The sequence below is a fragment of the Salminus brasiliensis genome, chromosome 17 (genome assembly GCF_030463535.1).
Source record: "Salminus brasiliensis chromosome 17, fSalBra1.hap2, whole genome shotgun sequence".
NCBI lineage: Eukaryota > Metazoa > Chordata > Actinopteri > Characiformes > Bryconidae > Salminus > Salminus brasiliensis.
Genome location: NC_132894.1, coordinates 25,992,802 through 26,017,426, shown reverse-complemented (window position 1 = coordinate 26,017,426; position 24,625 = coordinate 25,992,802). Strand labels below are relative to the sequence as shown.

The following is a 24,625-nucleotide window of genomic DNA, read 5'->3' as shown; positions in this document are numbered from 1 at the left end:
AACAGACAAATGTGATGAAGATTCTAGTATCGCTCTCCCACTTACCGCACAATGCTTCATAAATCAAAGCAAAGCCTATTAGAAGCCCCTCTCCCCCCCTCACAGCCCCTCTCCTCCCTGCACACCCCAGGGGTTCTCCTCTCAGCATCTCTGAACATCTGTATTTATTTACACAATCATCGCACCTAACTAGATAATTCTTTAAAATGTCGGGAGGAAAAAAAATCAATTAATGCTGATTTGTAAATGTCAGAGGCACGCCGCTTCTCTTTTATTAAACAATAACAACAGAAAACAATAGCAGGCGACAGTGAACTGCCTGTTTCAGATGCGGGATGACGCTCTGTGGCTCCGACCCGGCTGCCAGCTCCTAGGCTGCTTCTGATTAAGGCATGTTTGTGAGTGTGACAGGGCAAGGGAGTTTGGGTTGTTGTAGACCACCCGTGTCACACAGTGGCGCCTTGCTTTCAGAGGGGGTTAACCCTTGGAAGTCTCACTTATTGCTACCAATAACATCAGCATTGTGTAGCTTGAATTGAATTATATCCCACTTGTACCTCATTGAAACGAGAAGAGAATTTTTGCTGAAGGGGCAAATTCTAATCTGATACTCATACTGACACAGGGTGTGTTTGAAAGTAGAAGATGATTTACAGTTTTAATTTATGGGTGAATATGAAGCCTTGTTTTGCGAAAACAAGAAAACCACCTTTACATTCACATTACATTTACTTTTTTCCCATGTTTTTGTAATTGACTCAAATCTGTCCATACAGAGTGTACATTTAGAATACAGTGGCAAATAAAAAACTAGGGCTCCCCTATTTGAAATATACATTACTGTAAATAGCTAAGTGAGGCCAAAAGGCATTAGAGGAGAAATATTCTTTTCAGCAATCTAAGCAAGATTAGTTTAAATACCATTTTTAGAGTGTAAAAAGTATAGATCATGCAAAAGTAGGCACCCCAAATGCGCTCTTAGATAACTTTGACCACGGTCTCAGACCCTAATAGCTTGTCAGGGCAATGGCTTGTTTGCATTTATTGTTAGGATATACCAGGTGATGCAAATTCCAAAGCTTTGAGAGCACTACTTGTTGTATTTCCCAAATGGCGAATCAGAACCCCTGTTTGACAGCAAAATAACTTTTTTGCAGATTTAGCAGACTCTGGAGTGGTGGTCTCAGACATTTTCACCGAAGCATCTAAACTAAATCTAAATCTAAGTTTAATGCATTGTTTAATGCATTTTGGTTCATCTGAAACTTTTCATTTCGGTCATACAAAACTTTTAATTCGGACTTTAGTCCTTAATACTGCTTTAGCATCTTTAGACCTTAATACTGCAGCAGTATTTCAGTGTTCAGTAACTGCTATAAACTGTTCAGTTTTATAAAACTAAAGCCCTTTACAGGCTGAATTAGTTTTACCAAAGAATTTTCTGTAATGTTAGGCATTTACCTGGCCGATTGACACAACACAAAGTAGCTGTGTCAGTTCCTCAACTACCCCAAACGTTTGGCTGGTAAACTTGCCTCATTCAACTTACCAAATGGCACCCAACAGGACAGAAATCGCATTGCATTGCGGGAGGTGCTTTCAAGAAATTTCATCGTCTAATTAGGCCTTCAGAACATAGAATTGCAGAACGTACCCAGATAAAACCATCCCAGCTCGAATAGGGCTTAATATATTAGTTATGTAGTTATGAGAGTGGCCACACTCCTAGTGATTCCCTCCACTGTATCAATAAGGCGATGCATTACTGAAGTTCAGGCTACTTTTATATGCTGCCGAACACAGGCCAGCAGCACAGGGCATGGAGCCAGTGACTACCTTGTGTATCTCTAAACCGCATCTCACTTCCCAGAGCCTCTACAAGTAATACAAGACGCAGTCCCTGCCATCGAGAAACTGTAGCAGAGCAGATTGCTTTCTCTTCTGCTGGTAGTTGCACACGTCGTCGTGTTCGCCCAGCATGAGTGTCGGCACTCATAAGCCGCTCACCTCTGCCCATATCGACGTGCATGCCAGTATATAAATTGCTGAATCAGTGTCAGTGGTAAAGTAATGGCATTGGCAGGGAACGTCATAAATTACAAGCAGCCATCTCTAACCCCCCCTCCAGCCCGCCAGCAGATGCTGAAAGAGCCAGAGCAGGGGGAAAGGAGGAGAGGGGCGCACTGAACTGGTGGGGTAATGAATGCCTTCATCTGGCCCCGGCAGTCAGCAGATTGCCCTGCGTTGATGGATACTGTCAGCCCCACGCCACACTACATTTCATTGCACAATAAACATGGCTGTCAAAACCAAACAAAGTGAAATCAATTTATCCTGCACAGTGAGCGCGTGCTAAATGAAATTAATGTACTGTGGGGGAGCCAGTGTATTATCTCCGTGGCCGGTGGAGATGGCAAGCTCACAGGCCTTCTTTTTTTTTTTCTACGTTCTGAGAGGCAGCCAGTGTAGCTGTAGCGTACGTTGTGGTACACGATGTAGTTTTGGGGCAGACAGATGTAAGGGGGCTGGGGCGGCACTGCTTCTGGCCATGACTAATGAAGGTGGATCAGAGAGCAAGAAGGGGGGGAGAGGGAGAGAGCGAGATAGATACTGTATACAACAGAAGCTGATAATGGTGAGTAGCTTCTCAGATGGCCGATAGCACAGCAACTGACAGCGCGTTAAGCCTCCGACCTCGACTGATGTACCATGACCGGGTGTGTAAGTAAATCGCACTGGTTGGCTAGATAAAAAGGAAACACTTTACTGTATCCTTCACTGGAGAGTAGGTTTGATTGGTAAACATGAGCTGGTGGAAGTTGCACATGCAAGCCATGAGAGAAGTCTTATCCTGGAATAGAGCCTCCTGCTGGCTGTTTGGCCCTCAAGTCTCAGCCTCCTCAAGACTACCAGCTTGTCTTATCTGTGTCTGTGTGTGTGTGTGTGTGTGTGCCTACCCCATACAGGGTACAAGTTTCAGATAAAAGGAAGATCCTTGGTGGCCTCTTTCTGTGCCCCTCCTTGTACTGCTTGTTTTAGCTGTACACTGGTCTCAGAGTGCACTGAATATTACTCTTTAATATCTTCACAGTGCCAAACTCCATTACTCATTAAGAGATTTTAGTTTGTTTCGCAATCTCAGTAAGAATAGAAATCAAAACCAGGTGATGTGTGCCAAGAAGCACAAGATGCGGGTTCCTAATGAATACCCATCACATGTGCATGATAAAATATTCATGCCTCATTCGGAGCCTTCTTTTCCAGTTTTTGGATCATTAAAGATGTATCGTAGCATATGGAAAGCCCTTTTTGGTTTGTTTTATTTTTCAGGCCTTGTTTATCAACATGTTTTTGTTTGTTTAAATATTCATACAGCTTTTATTTAATTCTTTCACATCTTACATATAAAAGGCAGCAAATGCGCAGGCAAGCAGAAATCATTTTCGCTCGGCTGTAAGTGAAATGCAGAAAACGGGGGCTCACATGCTGATTGTGAGTGGCCTGATTGAGAGGCTGCATACTCCACTGCGGTTCTCTCAGCCCTTGAATCTCTTACACATACACAGCATACAGTGTGTTGTGGGTTTGAAATGGCCATTTAAAGGATGTAAAGAGTTATAGAGCTGGAATATAGCGATACAGAAAATTATGTTAAGGCCCAGACAAATATTTAACAGGAATTTAAATCAAGGGCCTCTTCTTCTTGCTTCGGGATAGTTCAAGCCAGGAGCTGTGTGACCCACAAAGCTTCCTTGTTCGGCCCTCCAATACACGGGTCTGTCTGACTTAGTGATGGGCAGGGGATGAAGTTTGCCCCCCTGGTGCTCCCTGAACCCACTCTCTGGTCCAGCTCCAGTCACAGTGATGTGCTGATGACTCTCCTGCCGTGCTAAGTTGATTAATGGTCTGCACTCGCTCTCTCCTTCTTCTTGCTTCGGTGTTCCCAGGGAATAAGGAACTGAATGGCTCTGCAGATAAAACACATCAGTATTATTGTTGGCCAACAGGAGGCGCCAGCACCACCGAGGCCCGGGTCTTCAGGGAATCCCGTGGAAGGAACCCCAACGAGCCTCACATCAAACGGCCCATGAACGCCTTCATGGTGTGGGCCAAAGACGAGCGTCGCAAAATCCTGCAGGCCTTCCCAGACATGCACAACTCCAACATCAGCAAAATCCTGGGTAAGTCTGAAAAGACCCTCAAATCAAACAACTGCCACGGCTATGTCTGTGTTCGTTTTGGATGACACCACGTTCCACAAGAACAACTGAGCTCCAGTACAGTGGTGTCCAGGGGACTATTGTAGACAGGGTTAGAACTTCACGAAAAAATGCCTTTGCTTGTTTTGGATTACTTTGACTCAAAAGCATTGTTAGCATAGTCATTTAAAGAGCCATTTGGCATACTCAAACTAATTTGCTCTCTGTTATAACAGTTACTGAGGTACAGACGGTGGTATAAATATTTGTTATAGGAAGGGTATGCACATAAGAGCCAGTAGCCTCTTCTTAATTTGTTGTAACTTAGCTATGCACAGGCATTATCTGGATATTGGCTGTAGTGATAAATGTCTAGTGTAGAACATATCTTGGTAACAAGCAGAAACAGAACGGCATTCATGAAGCGCTGAAACTCTGTCGGGGCAAATTAAGTAACTGGCAGGGCCAAGCTAGTGAAACAGTTCACTGTTTAAGATGAAGACCAAACCAAATTACTGTTTACAGAGAAAGCGAGAACGTAATTTCAATCTAGCACAACTGAAACTCTACATTCATGTTTTAGTCAGGCACTAATCAGAACTTGAGCAAAAACAGAATGCAAAAAAAAAAAAACAAGAACCGAAACCCTTTATCTGACTTAGTTTCATGCGCTCAAAACCATCAACAATATGATGTTAAACAGTCAGCTTTGCATATGTGAACATGTCTACGTTGGCTTCATTTTTGTAAACAGTTTCACTGATCCCAACACTGCTCTGTGAGCCTTATCCAGGCGAGCACAGTCCGAATCAGCGGAGTGGTGCTGCTGTTGGAGTGGCTCAATCAGATGGATTTATAGGAGCCGTCACATAGCCCAGTGTTTGTCATGAAAAATGACGGGGCTAAATGGGTCTCGTCCCACAGTGCTGAGAGTCAATAGATCACGGCTACTAAAAGTCCCGTCAGCCAGGACACACTGAAGGCTGGAGATATTTACTGGCCTGTTGTTTCCGCTAATGCAGCAGCAGCAGGCAGCCTGAGGCTTCCCTCGTACTCGGACAATTCAGCTCAATTGTTTAAAGCCCACAGTATGAAAATGTATATCAGTTCAAAGACGAATAGTCAGGGCAATGTTTTCAGAGCTGCTGCTGTAAATGTGGATCCTAGCATCTATAAATATTCCATCTGACAGCTGTATACTGGGTAATTTACTCTTTGAAAGAGGATCAGTAATTTGAACTACAGTGCACTGTCCTCACTCTTTGTATTCTAATCTGTGTTCAGGTTCTCGCTGGAAGGCTATGTCTAACCAGGAGAAGCAGCCCTACTATGAGGAGCAGGCTCGCCTGAGCAAGATCCACCTGGAGAAGTACCCCAACTACAAGTACAAGCCGCGGCCCAAACGCACCTGCATCATTGACGGGAAGAAGCTGCGCATAGGCGAGTACAAGCAGATGATGCGCTCGCGGAGGCAGGAGATGCGACAGTTCTTTACCGTGGGGTAGGTGCACAGTGAAGAACACTTAGACTAGATTGCAGGAACCTCAGAGTAGGCAGCCAAACTTTGCACACCACGCTCTTTAAGACAGTTGGTGTAGGGGAAGCGAAGAGGTGAACCAAACTGTCAGGGTCGAGCAACAAGCTTATGAGCCGGCTCTCCACACTGTGCCTGTGACCCCTCTAGTCAGCTTGATTGGAGTAATATACCGGTGTAGCTCGTTAAGCCATGTCTGCTATGTTATATTGCCTGTGCACTTAATTTTAATGAAGAGCCTTTTAAAGAAAACAACCAGGCTTTTTCTTGTTGTTGTTGTTGTCGTTGTTGTTTGTTATGTACACAGGCTGTAGTGATTTCCCACATTGGTTTTTATCTGTCTTACTTATTATTAAACTTGACCTTACATCCAGTTTAGGAGATAACGCTTTGTCCCTGCTATTTAATAGTAGTAACGATTTGTCAAAATGAGACAATAGCAGGATATTAAAGTTAAGTATGCACATGAAGAGGGCTGTAGGGCAGCTGTCTGGAGGTTTGGCTCTGTAATTTACTACAGTGTGGTCAGCGAAGGGGAAGCCCAGTCCAGGTGTTCCCACTTCGCCCGCGAGAAATACGAGTGCTGGAGTATCAATCAGTCCGCTTAAGATCAGGGGCTACCTCTCCAGCGCCAATTGCCTGTGTCGCCCAACGCGGAACGAGCATCGTTTTCGCAATTATTCCCGAAACTGTTCCGTCGTAACTAAGCCGAGATCTTTTTCGCAGAGCCGCTGGCTGCAAAACGTTCCCCTGCAGAGAGCAGTTAAGCCAGGGATTTCAATCGAAGTGCTGAAATAGAAGACGTTTAAGAGGAGACCACTATTACATGTGCTACCGAACGTTCTTTCCAGTCTCAAATTCCCTTCGCCTGTAATTGTTTTCCTTTATGGGTGCTAAACTTGTCATCCTCCTGCCGATACCTCTTAAGGTTCCGTGCGTATCGTTAGCCGCGGCTGGGTCTCAGATGGCGCTCGGTAACTGTAAATCTTTGTCTCTCATGTATTCTCTCTCTCTTGCTCTGCTTCTGTCTCAGGCAGCAGCCACAGACTCAACTCCCCATCACCACCAGCGCAGGTGTGGTCTACCCTGGCGCCATAACCATGGCAACCACCACGCCCTCGCCCCATATGACCTCGGACTGCTCCAGCAACTCAGCCAGCCCTGAACCGGCCATCCCTGTCATCCAGAGCACCTTCGGCATGAAGATGGAGCCCGGCACCATGGTGCCCAGCGACCCGGTCAATGGGGAGGACGAGATGGACATGTACGAGGACTTTGAGGATGAGCCCAAATCGGACTACAGCAGTGAAAACGAGACACAGGAGCCTGTCAGTGCCAATTGAGGCAACATCCTTTTACTGGAGCGAGGAAGTACTGAAGGAGAATAATAACAATATTAATAATAATAATAATAAAAAAAGACTACAGAACAAATTACAGAGTGAGAGAAAGAAAGAGAGAGAGAGGAAAAAAACTTGTTTCTGATAATATATCCTTTAGGAGCCTGCATGCACATGTGGCTCCCACAGATTCAACAGCTATTTGGTCTTAAATGTTTCTTCAAGTGTGAAGCAGTTTGATTGTGTTTTATTTTGGCTTTTTTTTATTCTTATCATATTTTAACTTGTGTTTTAATTATGGACATTTAAACTAAATTAGGATTACTGCCTGTAAAAAGTTAGGGAGGACAGGACTTGAAAACCGAAACCTTTGATATGAAATTATAGCTCTCACAGTCTTACTTTTTTTTCCATTTTTCATATGGATCATTTTTTTTTTGTTTTTGATGGGGTTCTATATTTCTCTCAGGTATGCTGTGCCAGCCAACAGCTTGTGAATGTTTTTCATTTGAACTATTTAAATCAGGAAAGACAGCAAAACTACATTTGAAATTTGGTTAGAAAATCAAATCAAGTCCTTACACAAACTCCCTCTTCTATTAGTATTTATTTTATTTTATTTTAATTTTTTTTGTCACTACATTTCTAACGTCCAGTCGTGCCAAACATTTCATGTCATTTTCCTTCTAGTGTAATCTTAAGTTTGAAAGTCTTAAGGAAGAGACGGCATGAGTCTTAGACAATCCTTTGCAATCTTATCAAACTCGAAAAACCCAATTGCTTCTTTCCCTCTTCATTGACTACCATAGCAAAGTACTCAGGAATTTAGGAAGCAGCGTTAGATGCTGGACTTTAATGAGAAGGTCTCTAAGACCTTTGCTCACGAGTTCCACCGTTTCTCTCGGAGGTCCAATGCAGTGATCACCCAGCCTCCTTCATCCCTCTGCCCTCTGGTTCAGTCTTACCCCACTAAGTTCTTAATCAGAGTGATTGTAATCTGGCCAGCATGCCAAGGGGCCAAAGGCATCCAATCTGTGAAATTGGAAAGGCAGCAAAAGGCAGCTTTGGTGGCATTACAATCACAAATTGCTGTTGTACAATATGTACAGGCACATTCTGTTTGAATCCTCTGCCCCCGCCCCTACTTTTTTTTTCTACAAGGCAGAACGTTTAAAGTTCTTAAAGGCTTTCTCTCACGCTAAAGTCTTTTGGACATTGTAAACCTTAATCGACACAAGAAAGTCTTAAAGCAGAGCATGGTTCGTGCAATGTGTTCATAAATAAGTCTTAAGGAATAACAACCAGTTTATCTGGATGTTTCAGGCCAGTTTTCACTGAGGGCATACTACGGAGACGTGCATCTAAAACAACTATACACACACACAAACACGTACAAGAATATTAGTACGTAAGTACAAGAATATTAGGACAATTATTCCAGCCTCTGTGTTAGGAAACAGCATTCATGATCCAACATACCCCTTGCTAGAGCAGGGATCCAGAATTTGGCTTTGATGTTTTTTTTGTTCAAGCAGGCAGTCCTCCGCTCTCAGCGAGCCACGCCGTGGTTCCATCCTTAAAACAGAGCGTGTGTCGCTGCCGGTGTGGAAGGACGGCCAAGAGGCGGCCAGCGGTCAGGACCTCTTGTTTGAGGCCGTGGCCCAGCGGTGAGCCCCCTGTGGAGCTGGGAGCTCTGCCCACCTCAATCTCCCCTCTGCCCTCGCCTCACCTCTGCCCAGTGGCCGCCCTGCCCCGAGAGGCTGCCATCTGGCATCCGCCACAGGTCTGCGCCCAGGAGAGGCGACCGAACAATGGGGCAGGGGGGCCTTGACAGTTTATTGTGCTCCCTCCATCAAAGTGCAGCAGAAAAGGGCTGCAGCCAGGAGCAGCCAACGAGGTGCTGGCGAGCAGATGGAACAAGTAGATCAAGCTGTGGGGGATTATTAAAATGACTGACGAGTCGGTATCATCTGAAACGCGGCATTATTAATGCATGATGCCTGCTATTTTCCCCTTGCCCTTGAACCTGTCTCCCCCCCCCCCCATCAGTAACCCAGTGATTAGAATAGATGGAAATGGCCAGCACCGGTCTCACACACCATGGCTGGGGCTGTTGGTCACTGCATTGCCTCCAAAAAGGTCAAGAAGGTACAGATAGCGCTTAGCTCTCGCAGCATTTTTGAGGCATTGACTATTACATTTAGCCCTGAAATTAATAACAAGAAAGCATTTACTTCAAGTCTTAGAAGTTCTGAGCACTTCTCTAGTTGATTTTTAAAATTCATCTTTATATCGTTTTTAGTGTTTGTTGTGTTTTTTTTCATAAGATACAGTGCTTGGTAGGGTTGCCCCTCAGTATGCTGTTTTTCTCCCTTTTTTTCTTTTTTATTTCTTCATTTCCTAGGCCAACATGTTTAAAGCTGTTCTATCTGTTTGCTGGTAGATTGGTTGACTTGTACGTGTTTTGTACATATTTCCTTGACCATGCCAAACCAATTCTTTAGGCTGGCGGTTGATGAACAAGGACTGTTGTTGGGACTGAAACTTGATTGCGCTTGTATAATGAGGGGGGGTTGGGGGGGCGGGGGTGTAGAAAAAAAAAAAAGAGACAACGTCAATCTCACACAGAGACAATGCTTCATGAGTGTTACAAGCACTGGATATAAATGGTATTTTTTATCAATTCTGACTAATGTGAAGCCGTCGTGCGAGAAAAAAAGAAAAAAAAAGAAAGAAAGAAATCTACACGAACAAAAGTGACCTGTTTGGACTAGTGGGCACACAGCCCACCCTCGCCAGATTTGAGTCATTTTTTTTTTCTCGACTTATTTCGTTTATTTATGCAAAGACACGTGATGAATGAACACTTTGTTTAAGCTCCAGTGCTGCCTAAGGGAGAAAAGAGCAGTATACTCGACAGAAGGCTTGCATAGAGACTGGTCAGCCGAGACACACCGGACTTCAATAGCGCATCTTATCGGTCATGTATGTTTGTGTTGTATATTGTATTTGAACCTATATAGTGCATATAGACATTTTATTGTATTTATTAGCCATTGTTGGCTCTAAAAGTGTCAGTACAACATAATAAAAGGACAATCAGTGGAAAAATAATAATAATAATAATAATAATAATAAAAGAACAGAGAAGCTGAATTGGAACTCAAAACAAAAGTCATTTGTGATTTTTTTTTTTTAATTTAGGATAAATTCACCATCTCATCCGCTGTTTTTTTTTGTTTGTTTGTTTTGTTTTGGTTTTGGTTTGGGTTTTTTTAATTGTAAATATAACATAGGAAAATAGAATTCTATTTTTGTTCATGGATAAGTACTGAAGTATAATTTATGTATTTGACTGTTCTTGATTTTGTTCCCACGTTTGTGTATGTTGGTCATTGTTTTTTTTAGAAAGAAAGAAAGAAAAAACAAGACAAAACTGACAAGTCACTGTACCTCATGTAGATGCTGAACTGATGTCCCTGTCGATCGAACAGTATTGGAAGCAGCTTGCGCGCCCAGGCACCTCACTTGGCTGTGTTTCAGTGATGACGTCCTGTGACGAGTCAATCGTAACCCTGGTATTTCATGCTGGTACACTTCTTTTAAGTGTGTTCGGCAGTCAAAGCGGATGGCAGAGAAAATCACGTGCACACCATGTGCTTAATCTTGGTTGGGTTGAGTTGCATTTTGCATTAAATACAAATGGCTGTAGTGTTTAGTTTTGGGGGTTTTTTAAAACCAAATTTTAAATCCAGCATCACGTGAAAGCAGAAGTGAGGTCCTTGGTCAGCTCAGTTTGTGGGGATGAACAAATATTTATTGCTGAATAATGCAGACCCATTCTGTCCATCTGATGTCTTACATTGTACTGTCTTACATTACAGTCTCAATGTTGCTTTTCAGTGTTCAACAGAGAGAAAAAAATAATAATAATAATCCTGTCCAGGAGTTCCTGCCAGCAGCAGCAGTCATTTGTGTTCAATTCATAACTATCACTGCCATTTAAAAGCCAAGTAGGTACAACAACTGAAGACAAAGTGTCTATGGAGTTTCTACTTATCTTACTGTAATTCTTTTTTTGTTTGTTTTTTTCTTTTTTTCTGTCATTGGACTTTTGTGATGTATATTGTGGGATTGTTCTTTGTTAATTTAATCAGCACAATTCACTGACATGCTGGACTGACATGCTAGCTGCTGTTCAGAAGAGTAAGAAAATGCTGTCAGGGACAACTTAATGCTGTTGTCAATGGTACTCTTGCTTTGTAGATTTTTTTTTCTAGTCTCTCAAGCAACACTGTGCGTGGCTCCTCTGTCGCTAGGGCCACTCGTATTCTGAATCCCGCTGGCAGCCTAATAATATTTTGTTTTATTTGTTTGTGGATTGTTTTTTTTTTTTACTATTTTAGTTTTGTTGTGTTTTTTTTGTTGTTGTTTTTTTTGGCGTAGAGACCGGTTTCTCGGCAGGTACCTAGGCCCATGGCAGGTATTGTTCGGGCGTTAGAGATATAGAAATAGTGTCTGTTGCTGCTTTGAAAAAGAAAAAAAAATAAGTCTAAAAATGTAAATAGTTTATCATATCTTGTACAGTCCAGTGTAAAGTTTTTAATTGAACTTAAAAAAAAAAAAAGGTTGCCATCACATTTGTGTTCCCATTCTTCTTTATACAGTACAAAGGACAGCTATTTGCTAAGGATATTATTGTTACAAAAAAAGACAAAAAAGGTACTAAAAATATTTTTTGCTTGGCTTTAGTATGTAAACCAGCAACTTCTTGGTTTCCATGTGCAGTATTGACGTGAGGTAAACTAAAGGTAAATTAATTCTGCAGTTGTATGTTCAGAGACGAGTCTTCTCTGTAATGGTAGTATTAATTAATTATAAGTAAAATATACCAGATGAGTGACACATTTTGGTGTATTTAGGCACCTTAGTGGATTGTACAATTATCTAGGTTGTTCTCCCCACACGGAGGCATTTTTGGCATATTGTAATGTAACACCATTTCTACAGTATACTCAATCCATTGATGTACAATGGCAGAAGAGGGAGTTCCTGCCTGTTATTGCTCATTTACCTCAAGAGTTTCCTCTTTTTCCGTAAAATAGAGTACACATGCACACACACGCACACACACACAAACACACACATGCACACACGCACACACACACACACACACACAACAAGAGAATCTTCTCACCATCACTCCATCTTTTGTACTGCTGTTGACACTTACAAATTAAAGAGACATTTTGTTTTAAATTGTGTGTTTGATTCTTTTGTTAAAGGCAACCAGACCCACATCAAACCTCTACAGCTCTACAGATAAAACGCACGAGAACCTTTTTTGAGATAAACAAAATGCTTCTGGTTGTCTGAGAATAGTGACAGCCAGAGATTCACCAATATTATTTAATCTCCCTCTTGGTGGCTGTAATATTGCACCAAGTTTTAACAGAATTTCCTGGGATTATAATGAATCCATTCTTCCCGCTAGCAGTGAAATGTTCCCTGTGCCACTGGCTGCAGTACAAACCCTAAGCAGAGTGATCCACTCGTTTAACAGTTGGACAGGTGAAAATGTCGTCTTCTGATGACAGTAGAAGAGTGCATCATCACTCCAGGGTCTGCTAAACCTCCCTAGAGGTCATCTGCAGCCAATTGGAGTTTTGATTTGCTTTTCTGGTATTTCTACAAGCATATGCTACAATGCTACAAGCAGTCATCTTTTACACCAACAGCTCTTCACAGTAATAAAATGTTTGATCAGGGATGCATTAGGTGGGCCCTGCTCTCCCCTAGTGCATATCTTATGTCAACAGACCCCTGAATTCTAAATATGCTTTATTTTACATGAGTTGTACACCTCACCAGACAAACAAGGCTACACATGCATGGGTCTGATATACTGATGTTCCACATTATCACCATCATTAAGGTCTAGGGAACTGAGGACAGAGCTTTCTACACACCCAAAGCTTGAAACTTGCTTCCTTTTGTACATTTGTACATTTTGTGAGCCTGCATCTCCATTGCTGGTTATAAACTGAAATGAAGCAGACTGGATCTGACCTGTACTGTTCACCACTGACACCAGAGAGAGGCCTAACTGACTGCAGTGAATCACAAAAAGAAAACATGTTTGGCAGGGTTCCCTCATATATTTATAAGCGATTTATAAGGCTGAGAGTTTAGCTGAATGCACCCTAAGCTTAAACGCACACAGACTGAGAAACACCCATGCACTTGCTGTTCGATACAAGTGTATAGCTGACACAGATAGCGCACAGCGTCTCTGTCTACTGACTGTGAGATGTGTACAACCTGACCTTCAGTGTATTTAAGCACAAATCCAACATGTATCATCTGGTTCTCACTGCCGTACAGATAAATCTCTTATGTTCATTTTTGTTGTGTCTGCAAATCTTGGTCTGGAGAAATTCTTGAGTAAGTGCCTAAAATTCTGAATTCATTTTGATTTTATTTGAGAGTTTTACTCTAAAATGTAGTTTGGCATCCTTCCTATTTGAAGAACTGAATACAGTCACTTTACTGCAGCCAACATACCATTTTGTTGCAGCATGGTAATAAAATAAGATCACAAAACTCCACCCACCCAAGCCACCACCTGTTCTCACAGCTGCTGAGCTGCAGGAGATGAGGACCAGGCAGAAGCATGAAGACCAGAACCAGCCGGTTCCGAGACAGTTTCTACCCCCAGGCCATCAGGCTGCTGAACAGCAAGTAGCACAGTGTACCAGTCCACATCTCACCTGTCTAGTCACACCTCCTCCCTATTCATTCAATCTGCATTCAGCACTTACTTACTTACTTACTTACTGGAACTAACAGCTCAGTCACACTGCACCCGCCAAAGTCTCCACCCACCACTCCACTCACCACATCACACTACATTTGTAACTCATTTCTTATCTAATGCCTTTATTTGCTTTGGGATCAATAAAGTCTTATCTCATACTATCTTATCTTATATGGGAATGTAAAAATCTGTAATGTAAACATCTGTATGTTTCATAGTTTATATTGCTGCTGCCCAATAAAAACATCACAATATCTCAATTTTTGTCTGTTTTTAGTTTCTGCAACTGTGTACACTGTGTAAATAATTCTGCATGAATAGACCAATAGAAATGCTCTAAATTAATCAGATTTGACTCATTTTACATTGACTTCCATTCAAACGTAAGCACTTTTTTGCCTTCTCCTGTAAAGTCACAATTTTGGACATACATGTTTTTCATTTGACAACAACAGCATACATTGTAGTTTGTGTATGGTGAATGTATAGTCTACATATAGTGTAAGTTCATATGTGTATATATTCATTATATATATTATGTATGTAATATAATATATATAATATATAATATAACATATTATATAACATATTATATATAATATGTTTATTTTAACTGTATTATGTTTTAGAATCATATAGGAACTCTGCACCCAATGTTTTGCTCAACTTTACCCCTGTGTTAATGTGGTGTGGCAATTAACCTGATCTGATTTGATTGGATTTGAGGAGATTATTAGTGAACCTCTTACACAGCTGACATAATTTGATCTTTTTGAAACATAGCTGGGTCAGCACGGGTTCATGTTGTTCTTAAGTATTTTTTAGCAAAATAAGTTCTTTAAACATGTATTATTTCAATTGGATACTTGTACTTTTCCAAGAGGAGACATACATTTCAAACATTCATATTTTCACTTTTAAACTACTCATTACAATTCACAAGGGCTTGCTTTTTGGGGTTTTTTCCCCCTCATTTTTATATTTCTCTTGCCAGACAGCTAGTGCAGTTTTTCATGTCACTGCTAAAAGAACCTGTCCTCCCTCTGTCTTGAGCTGGACTATAGGCAAGGATGGATTCCTGACCGAGCCAGTGGGTCCTGTGCTTAGAAGCTTCTGCTTTCCAGAGGCTTCAAGGAACCTTAGACCACTAGGCCTGACTGCTCAAAGACTCTGTACCTATCCACTCCAAATGTAAACATTAGACTGAAAGTGTACTACAGGACCTAATCAGTGAAAGAAATAATTAACTATAGGTCCCTCAGCCAATACACCATGCTGATCAAGCTTAGAATTATTACCGGGTCCTGGGTAATGTTGTTGTCCCATGTTTTGACATAATGATATTATTATTATTTTTTTGGTACTTCTGTATTTGTTGTTTATTATGTACATGTTTTATTGGTAGTCCTGTGGAACAACGCTATATGGGGCTTTCAAGACATGCATAAGACCATGATTAGTCCTGACCATAGGGCATGCAGGGGTATAGATTATATTCCAATTTTTTCCCCACTTTTTCACAATTTCCTACCTTTAAACCTATACATTCACTGAAGTGCAGTTTCTTAGTACTTTTTCCACTTCAGCTTAAAGCTCATATTAAAGGAATAGGTAGACTGTAATCACACTTGGAAAGTACACTCAGTATGTTTTGTATGGTCAATATAATAATATAAAAATACATACAAACAAATAATATAATGTTTATTATAAAGATTTTCAATCAAATGAGTCCCATAAATTAAAAATATAAAATATAAAAAGAAATTGTTTTGAATGTGTAGTATGTTATAGTTTGTTGCTGTTCCCACAATATTTTAAATACCAAAAAATGCAAGAAAATAATATTATTTTTTAAATTATTATTTCTTTTTTAGTATGTTTTACACCACTGGACATTCAGGCTATTAAAACAATTTTAACAACTTTAAAACCTAATCTAAACATACAATCTAATAAAACAAGTAAACAAACAAATAAATAAATATAACCAGTCAAGTTATTTTCTATCTAATATGTATTATTAATTAGTTAACTTAAAGTAAAACATTACTCAACTCTATTTAACATAGGATGTGAAAATAATCCCAACAGAGAGTAACTCACCCCACACTGATGCTGCAGATGGGAGGATTTGGTCAGTGTAGCTTATTCTTCCCTCACCAGCATGTCAGAAGAAAACAGAGGTTCTTTGCATATAAGCTACATTTAGCTACATCACTAAAACATCACTAACTGTAAGCTTTCTTTTAGCTTTTATACAGAAATATTAACCAGTTCATTTTAAACAGTACCAATGCCAGTGAGCTCGTCAGCAGAGTTAGCATAGCTGCTAGCTAATCGCTAATCATGACGAGCATGATTAGCCAACTCCACTCGGCACTGTTTATGTTTAGAAATTATTTGACAAATTAATTAAAATTGCTTGCTAATTAAAAACGGCACATTTCCCTTATTTATTATTCTAATAATGCACCTGGTACCGTGCTGAAATCAGCTCGTCGCAATTTGACGTTATCTGAGGTTTAAGCAACCGTTGGACCAAAGAAACAATAAGCTTAGTAGCAATCTAGCTAGCCTTGTAAGTAGCTAGTAGCTAGCTAGTTAACTATTTGTAGGCAGTGTTATATCAGTCAGCGTGTTTCTACTGTTTTAATTCCTCTGCGTCTGTTTACTGTTAGCAATTAATGCTAGCTAGCTAAAAGTAGGCGTTTATCTAATCTGCAGCTCAGCTTCTAGGACGTGGGGCTGCTTGCGAAGGTGATCTAGCTGGCTAGTGTTTTCTGAGTTCTCATATTGTGAGAGCTGGACTTGTAATGCTGTGTATGTCCAGCTTTTATGTGCCCACACTAAATAATCACACACAAAGACTTCATTGCAACTGCTGTTGATCTCAGGTAAAACATTGCTCAGGTAAAACATTGCAAAAAGGTCTTCATTTGTATCTAATGCCCAGTGCCATTTTTGTAAAGGCTAAGGTACTACCAACATTGGCTGTGTTTCCCAAAAGCATCTTTGCCGAAGATGATTATTAGATGACCAAGTGAGCATCATACTGAAGACTGATTACTGAATATATCTGAAACTCGACTGTTGTCAGTTGAACAATCTGTGTCAACTGAATTCAAATCTATACCAAATCTATACTCCCGAGGTCTAGTCCTGGAACCACCAACACACAAGATACTAAATACTTCTACTAGTTAAGGCTTCACTTTGCGATTGAAACACCCTGAATTCCTCTTGGCGTGGATATCGCAAGATGTTGGCATCAGTGCATCACACAATTCCTTCATATTTTCACTTCCGCTTTTGCGCTGTGAATCTCCTGTTCTTATACACACTCAAAGCTGTTCTCTTTGATAGGTTCAGGCTGTGACTGGGAAGGCCACTGAACTTATTGTCATGTTAATGAAATCAGTTTGCTTGTCACGCTGGAAACAGCCACTGGGAGACTGGGCGAGTGTAAACTGTGTCCAGAAAGGGATGCACATGGTCACCAACTGTTGACACTTGGCAGGTTTGATCCATGGATTCGTGCTGTTGGTGCCAAATTCTTACCTGGACCAGGCTCTGTTTTTTTCAGTCATTAGCTGTCCAGTTTTGGTCAGCCTGCACTGACTGTAACATCAGCTTTCAGTTCTTGGTTCATAGAAGTGTAACTGGACATGGTCATCTGCTGCTGTAGCCCATCTGCCTTAAGGTTGGATGTCTTGTGACAGACCAGTCTTGCCATTCTCTGCTCCATCATCATGCGAGACTCAAAATCACTGAGATCACTGAGATGTTTTGCCCATGCCGATAGTTGATGTGAATGTAACCTGAAGCTACTGATAAATTGCATGAATGAGAAGTGTACATAAATTGTTGCTAATGAAGTGCTTGATGAGTGTAGTTGAGGTGTGCTTTAGGCAGGGTATAGTAGACACTTCAGAGTTGCTTCACTTTATGGTAGCCTATTAGGTACGGTTGTGTATCTTAGCCCCATTTTCTGTGCTGTGTTGCTGTAGTGGTTCAGTGGTTAGAGCAGAGGTTTGTGGGTTCGATACCTGGGATCGGAAAGCTGCCATTCTTGGGCCCCTGAGCAAAGCCCATAACCTTCTCTACTCGGGCGCCACAGCTATGGCTGCCCACTGCTCTGGGCACGTATGCTCACTGTTCACTGTGTGTGTCAGCTTACTACTGTGTATGTGCACGTTCTCTGCATGGATGCGATCAAATTCCACCTGTGTCTAACACAAATGGTAAATATGGTTGTCTTTGTCTTTGTGTGCGGTGCTTCATGGCTCTAATGTGACTCAGCCCAGACTGCTGACGATTGCTTTCTGTGTCAGTGATGTTCTGTACTTCCAAACTCCCTTAAAAGAGCTCCAAAGCTTCTGACTGCCCGTTGGTACAGATGCCATGCCTCTGACATGCATGGACATGAAGTGTAATTTTAGTCATATCTGAAAATGAAACAGCATACGTTTAAGTGTAAGTTCCTGTATTTCTTCTGTGGCACCTATCACAGCCCTAACGCGTAAATACTGCACCTCACATAATACAGCATGAAAAAATGGTATATGAAACAGCTACAGTCAAGTACAGACCTTTAATCAGAAGAAAATCATCAGCAAAATGCATTCAGATGCTTTTAGTAGAAGTGTCCTGGGCATACATGTGAAAAGAAAAAAAACACATCACAAAATGCTTGTCTACCAGGAGTTGTTTTTTTATTTATTATGATTTTTTATTTCTCAGTGATGATGATGGAGACAGAAATCCACATATTTACATTAAAATAATTGTAATTACTCACTGACGATGAAAACTATAGAATATAAATGAAAAGGACAATGTAATTTGCACACCCAGCTGTCCACGTGCATGGTAACACTTGCTTCTCACTGCTAGACAACTGAAGAAAGCATCACAATGTAGGTTTAACTGAAGCATTATAATAAAAAATTGCATCCAGTACAAACTGACAGAAAAAATATCTGCATATTAAATAAATGTTTTTTTCAACTCTTTAAAGGGGAGGAACACAACCATATAGATTAGATATCTATAGACAGTAGCAATTTATTAAATGCTAAATTAGATTAGCTAACGTTATGGCTGTAATGATTAGACAAGCTAAGGTACCTGCACCTTTAATATTTCACATATTTCACAAGTGTTTTACCTTCACTGTATTCACTGTATCAGTTGCCTTTGTACTGGCGAATGCCTTCACGATAATGCTAAGTTAATATTAATTAGCACTAGCTCTGCATTTTTGAATGCTGTGTTAGTACCAAGCTAGAAGTGACACTGGTGTTAATACTACGTATCGTTAATGCTGGAGAGATTTACAGCCTGTCCCAGGCCAGATATTATTGAAAGAATAAGGTAACCTGTTAGCTGGCTGGCTAAAACACTAATTTCTAAACATAAGATATGTGCCACATATGCTTACAGTACATAAAGTAACTATTGATAAAGTTTTACAATTGTTTCTACAGTTAGACACATTGTAATTTTGCTGACTTTTTGGTCAAAACGATTTTAGGAACAATAGACAATTACTCATCAGTATATGTTTAAAAACTAAATGTTTAAAAAAATTAAAAAAATAACAGAGCCCGACTGATTCCTTGTTCGTGTTCCTTGTTATTGTAATTCCACAGTCATTTCTGAGTATTTTGATGCTTTCATTCTCATAAACAAGCATTTTAAGAATCTACTAGCATTCATATTAAACTTCAGTGTGCTCGGTTAATTTGAACATGTTATAAAGTTATTACTAATCATATTAAAAAAGATGAAATATTTTCTTTTATGTAAGGTTGCCAGCATGGGTTTCTGTGGTACTGCACTGATTTGGAATGTTTTAGAATGACCTAGACAGATGAAACATTCTTTTAAGACTCTTCATTATGGCGAATTCATCACGATTCTATGAACTTCATAGCCTAGTGCATTTTAATAATAATGGCATAACGTGAACAAGATCCTTGTCGCTTCATGGCATACAACAGATGTAATGTACTCTTAGATGTCTGTGTATCAATCTGACCCTCTGATCAGAATCTTCAGTAAATAAAGCCTCTAGGCTGAGCTGCCGGAGCAGGATGATACCTTATAATATGGTATATGATATCAGAATCATAATGATATTAGCAGATGATTGCTTCAAAAAGGATTAAATACATTAAACAGATCTTTAGGTTAGCTGTTCTTTTTTTAGGTTTGAACTGTAAACTGTAAAATGTATTTATTGTACTCCAGAAGAGCAGAACGACGACGCTGGAGATCTATGCTGAAATTCCTGCATTTTATTCATTTTAGTATGTTTGAAAACCCACAGCCACTTTTACAGGTCTGTGTAATCCAGGTAGATGTACCATCAGGGGCCAAATTATGATGGCTAGACGACTGCGGTGTTGTATGGTGTTCCCGGTATGCAGTGGTTAGTACCTACCAAAAGTGGTCCAAGAAAGGACAACTGGTGAACTGGCAACACGTCCCATCTCGTAACTTACTGGACATAAAGGACCTGCTGCCAATGATTTGGTTCCAGATACCACAGGACACCTTTAGACGACTTTTAGAATTCTTGCCTTGATGGTTCAGAGTTGTTTGGTGGCAAGGGGCAGGTGGTTTTAATGATAAGACCGATTGATGTATGCCCTGTATTGGCTTCTTCCTACCTAAAAGTGAATGTTGAAACATTATGTACTGAATTAGAAATTGTAAACTGTTTGGTCGTTAAACTAGCTCATTAGATTCGCTCAGCTCTGATCCTGAAGGACTACCATAGCACACTTTGATGATTTCCCTGTTCTAACACACACTAAATAGGTTTGATGAGTTGGAGGTTTTGATCCAATAAATGACCATGCAGTACTCCAGCTGTCTAGGACCAGGTTTGGACATGTTTGCGTTATACATTTCTTTTTCAAAACCCAAGATGCTACAGTAAAATTGCTTTGGTTGAAAAACTAAAAAAAAATATGCTATTAAAAATATCTAAAACTTCAGAAAATGCAGCCTTACCTTAATTTAGCATTGTGCCCTTTTTTTCCTCAGAACTTGCTTCTGTCAGGTCAAGGAACAAGATGAACTACTTTTTTGGCTTCATTTGAGGACACCCTCCAGATTAGATGATGCCACCCAAGACTGTCTGAGCAGACCTTCTGACCTACAGCAGGTACATGTTCAAAGGGCAGTTCTTAATGCATGTGTGCTCCTACAGTCTGACTATAGCATGTGCCAGGAACAGAGGAAAGTCCTAGTGGAAACCGAGCCTTTTACACCGCATGTGTTTTTTCATCTTTTGGACCACAGCCATCTGGGTTGCATATTTTGCTCTCAGACTCATGCCCATTTTCGATTAACTTTCATGATCAATATAAGCTTAGCTTTCATTACTGATAGCACATGTGTGTGGTTCTACCGATGTTAATACCAATCCTGGTTCCACCAGTGTTTTTCAAAACGTCTGCAATATTGAATCATTAAAATATACGCAAAGTCATGCAGAGTGATGTGGTGTGGAATGCATTATTCTACTGAACCTTATCGAATCAGAATTGTCCACAGTGGTGGTGACAGGAACCATCTGAAGAGTTTAATGCCTCTGAAATCTACATCACAAAAAGTTAATAAATTAAATAGTTGCAAATACACTGCCTAATACCTGAGCTTTGGACCTAAAACACCCTTTTTAATACATTCATAGTGGGGATAGTACATGTGGGGTGTTGTATAGCCCCCCCTAGTTCCTGTCAACACCATTGTAAAGAAATCCTAGTTTGTGAGTTTAGTGAGTGAACCATTTCACACCAAACCACTTTGTTTATATCTAAATGATTTAATTATATCTGGGTCTAAGAATTAGCTTTTTTTGATTGAACACAAAAGAAGTATTCAGATTTTACTACTTAGTTAGAAGTGCATAAAGATAGTTCAGAAAAGATGAAGCTGTATTTAAATGTACTGAACGTTCCATGTATTGCACAGCTCTAGTTGTCACTGTTAGAAAATTTAATTAAACAGTTAAAATACATTAGCTGTTGGGCTGTGCCTGACTACACTCCATCACAGACATCAAAACAGCATTTCACAGTAAATTCATTTCCTCTAGATCCCTCACTCCTTAAGTAATACCTGTTTGGCCAAAAAAGGAATCTCAGTTATGCTCCAAAAAGGAAGCAGGCGTTTCTTCTTCTTCTGTTTAACTTCAGCTAGCCAGTGCGAGAGAGAAAAAAAGGGACTCTGGAATATAACTTATTTCAAAACATTTTGGAAAACCATTTGTGTGTGCCTTTTGTTGTCTTCATCAATCATTTTTTGTCCTGCGCCAGAATGTGCTGTAAGCTCCTTTTCCCAAGAGCATGCGTAAAAACCGCATTTTAACTGTGGTGGTGTATAATAGACGCCTGTGTCAGCTCTCCGCAGCTGAAGCGCCCCACGGTAGATGGAAAATTAGACATATACTGCTGCACAATAAATCTTATTGTAATTCACAAAGCTTGCATTACAAATCTTTGGCCCGGAGAGCAGGCTTGGCATTGTGCTTGCGCCCTTGTGTTTTCTGCACTCGCATGTGCGCGCACGTAGACGGGGCGGCTGGCCTGGTGACATTTTAATCTCATCGAAGAGACGATAACTCTCATTTCCCCTGGACCTGCTTTTTAATTCCCTTAGATGCTCCACAGCTCTCTGGATGGGCCAGGAGTAAAGGGGGGACTGTGGGTGGGGGGGAGAGGGGCAGGACGGGAGACTTGCAGAAGAAGGAAGAGCGATTTCGCAGCCTCTAAGTGGCTTGTTTGGATGAACTGTCACAGTGTTAGTACAAAGATGTAGGTGTTTGGGAAGCAAATAATAATTAATTCTGTGTTGCCTCACAGAGGCGACGGTCCTGTTATTTCATGGCGCTGATGACTAAACATTGGTGGGGTTGGGGGGGGGGGGGGGGGGGGGGGCAGGGGGGAGTTGTCTGGAACAATATTTTTCTGTTTTAGAGCTGCTGTCTCCTCCCCAGCTCTGCGCTATTGCCACTGAGTCCAGTGAATCAGTCAGGGAGTGCCGGCTCCCCAAGCCCAGCTGCTATTTATCTGATTTTCTCATTAGACTTGACTCATGACTTTATTGTACAGTTTTTGGCACAGCTCTTTGCACTGCTGAAGCATTGCACTCTCGAGCCATTTAGAGGCACAGGTAACTTTTGGCAAGTGTTTGGTTCAGATTTGCCCTCCTCTTCCAGAATCTGAAATGTCTTGTTCTATTTATTTATTTCTTTCTTTTTAGGACAGTTTATTATTGAAATACATTTCTGTGAGCAAGGCTGTTGGTCATGTTTTCTATTCATGCTTGTATGTAGTGTATGCAGGACGAATGAGCTCACATGAGCGATAATGCAACTTGGACTGAACTGAAGGTCTCAAGAAAATTACTGCTAAACGTCATGAAGTAGCGATTCCTTGTTCGCCTGCCATAGAAAGAAACATATTGGTACATTATCAGTGGAGCAACACTGCAACTTTGGACTGGTTGCAGCCTCCAGATAGCAGACATGCATACATATGTAAAGGTGGCTCCGGCCCAGAGCCATTTTTAATCCTTGGAGGTGAAGGACTTAAGGAATCTTGCTAATTTCACAGATGGTTTAAAATAGATTAGTGCGGAGTACCAGCACTCAGAGATGTGCGGGCCCACCAGGTTCCCTGTTCCTTTGCCAAAACTCTTCTTCCCAGACTCGGAAGTGCCTTCCAAAAGTCCAGCAAGGTTAAACACAAACTTCTGCCTTTCTGCATCGGCTCCTAATTTGTGATACTTCACCTCTACTGTCTAGCTCCCTGTGTGGGACAGTGATCAGATGGTGCGTGATTGATACCCCCCACCCCCTCCCCCTTGTTATTTGGAATGTTAACGATCATCAAGATGCTGTTGCTTTTTGGTCTCTTTTTGGCGTTGTCTGACAGATGAGTTCAATCCTCAGTTTCATTAGTGTTTGGTTCTATTAGTTGATTATATGAGTCAGACCGGAGTTTTGCGTTGCTGGGTTTTAGTGGTCATGCAGAAGTAAGTTCAGGACAAAGACATTTTAGCCACTTTACTGAATGTATGGTCATTGTTATAAATACATTTCATTCATATATATTCATATATTTTTTTAAGTTCAAGTTGCATGGAGTAAAAAAACAGAAATTTTGATTACAATTAATATTGCATTTGTACAGCCAAACAGGAAACGGCTGATCATCTAGCCTACTTTGTTTGGTAAGGTTTACTCATGAACTTATTCAGTTTTTACTACACAACATTTCCATATAGTTGCATAACTATTACAGTATTTTTGTAATTGGGAGAGATTTTAAATGCGTCTGGTTTCCTCCGTCTAACAGCACTGTCGAGGCTGAACAAGCCTGAGGATTCACTCAGCTTCTTCATTTGAAGCTTGTCTACAGCCAAACAATAGCCACACTATGTCGTATGATTATTTATTTATTTATTATAGCCTTATATTACATCCAGCATGAAGTCATAATGTTGAACATCATTGTGAGGTCCATATGCCCATTTATTATTTCTAGGGATTTGTTGAAGTATTATTTGTTTTTAACACTCGGCTCATAGTTTATGGCATGTCTTCTTGCAATTGTTGTGTCCAGTAGTGTTTCACATAATGGAAAAACTGTCTACAGAAAAGAGAGCTTGAAATCTTTGAACTTTGATGAGATCTTTCGTTTTCAGTCCAAACAAT

General features: G+C 40.7%; 1 protein-coding gene across 12 annotated transcripts in view; it reads left to right on the top strand.

Moving 5' to 3' along the window:
• sox6 (SRY-box transcription factor 6) overlaps window positions 1-12,332 on the top strand; it is a 151,802-nt gene extending 139,470 nt beyond the window's left edge. For 9 of the 12 annotated variants that reach the window (XM_072659796.1, XM_072659803.1, XM_072659802.1 and 6 more), the window contains 3 exons: window positions 3,948-4,181; window positions 5,484-5,700; window positions 6,767-12,332. In XM_072659796.1, the coding sequence (XP_072515897.1) occupies window positions 3,948-4,181; window positions 5,484-5,700; window positions 6,767-7,076 (761 nt within the window). In that variant the 3' untranslated portion in view covers window positions 7,077-12,332. The remainder of the gene's footprint in view (window positions 1-3,947; window positions 4,182-5,483; window positions 5,701-6,766) is intronic. The other 3 variants (XM_072659801.1, XM_072659800.1, XM_072659804.1) reach the window with 2 other exon arrangements.
• The last annotated feature ends 12,293 nt before the right edge of the window (window positions 12,333-24,625 follow it).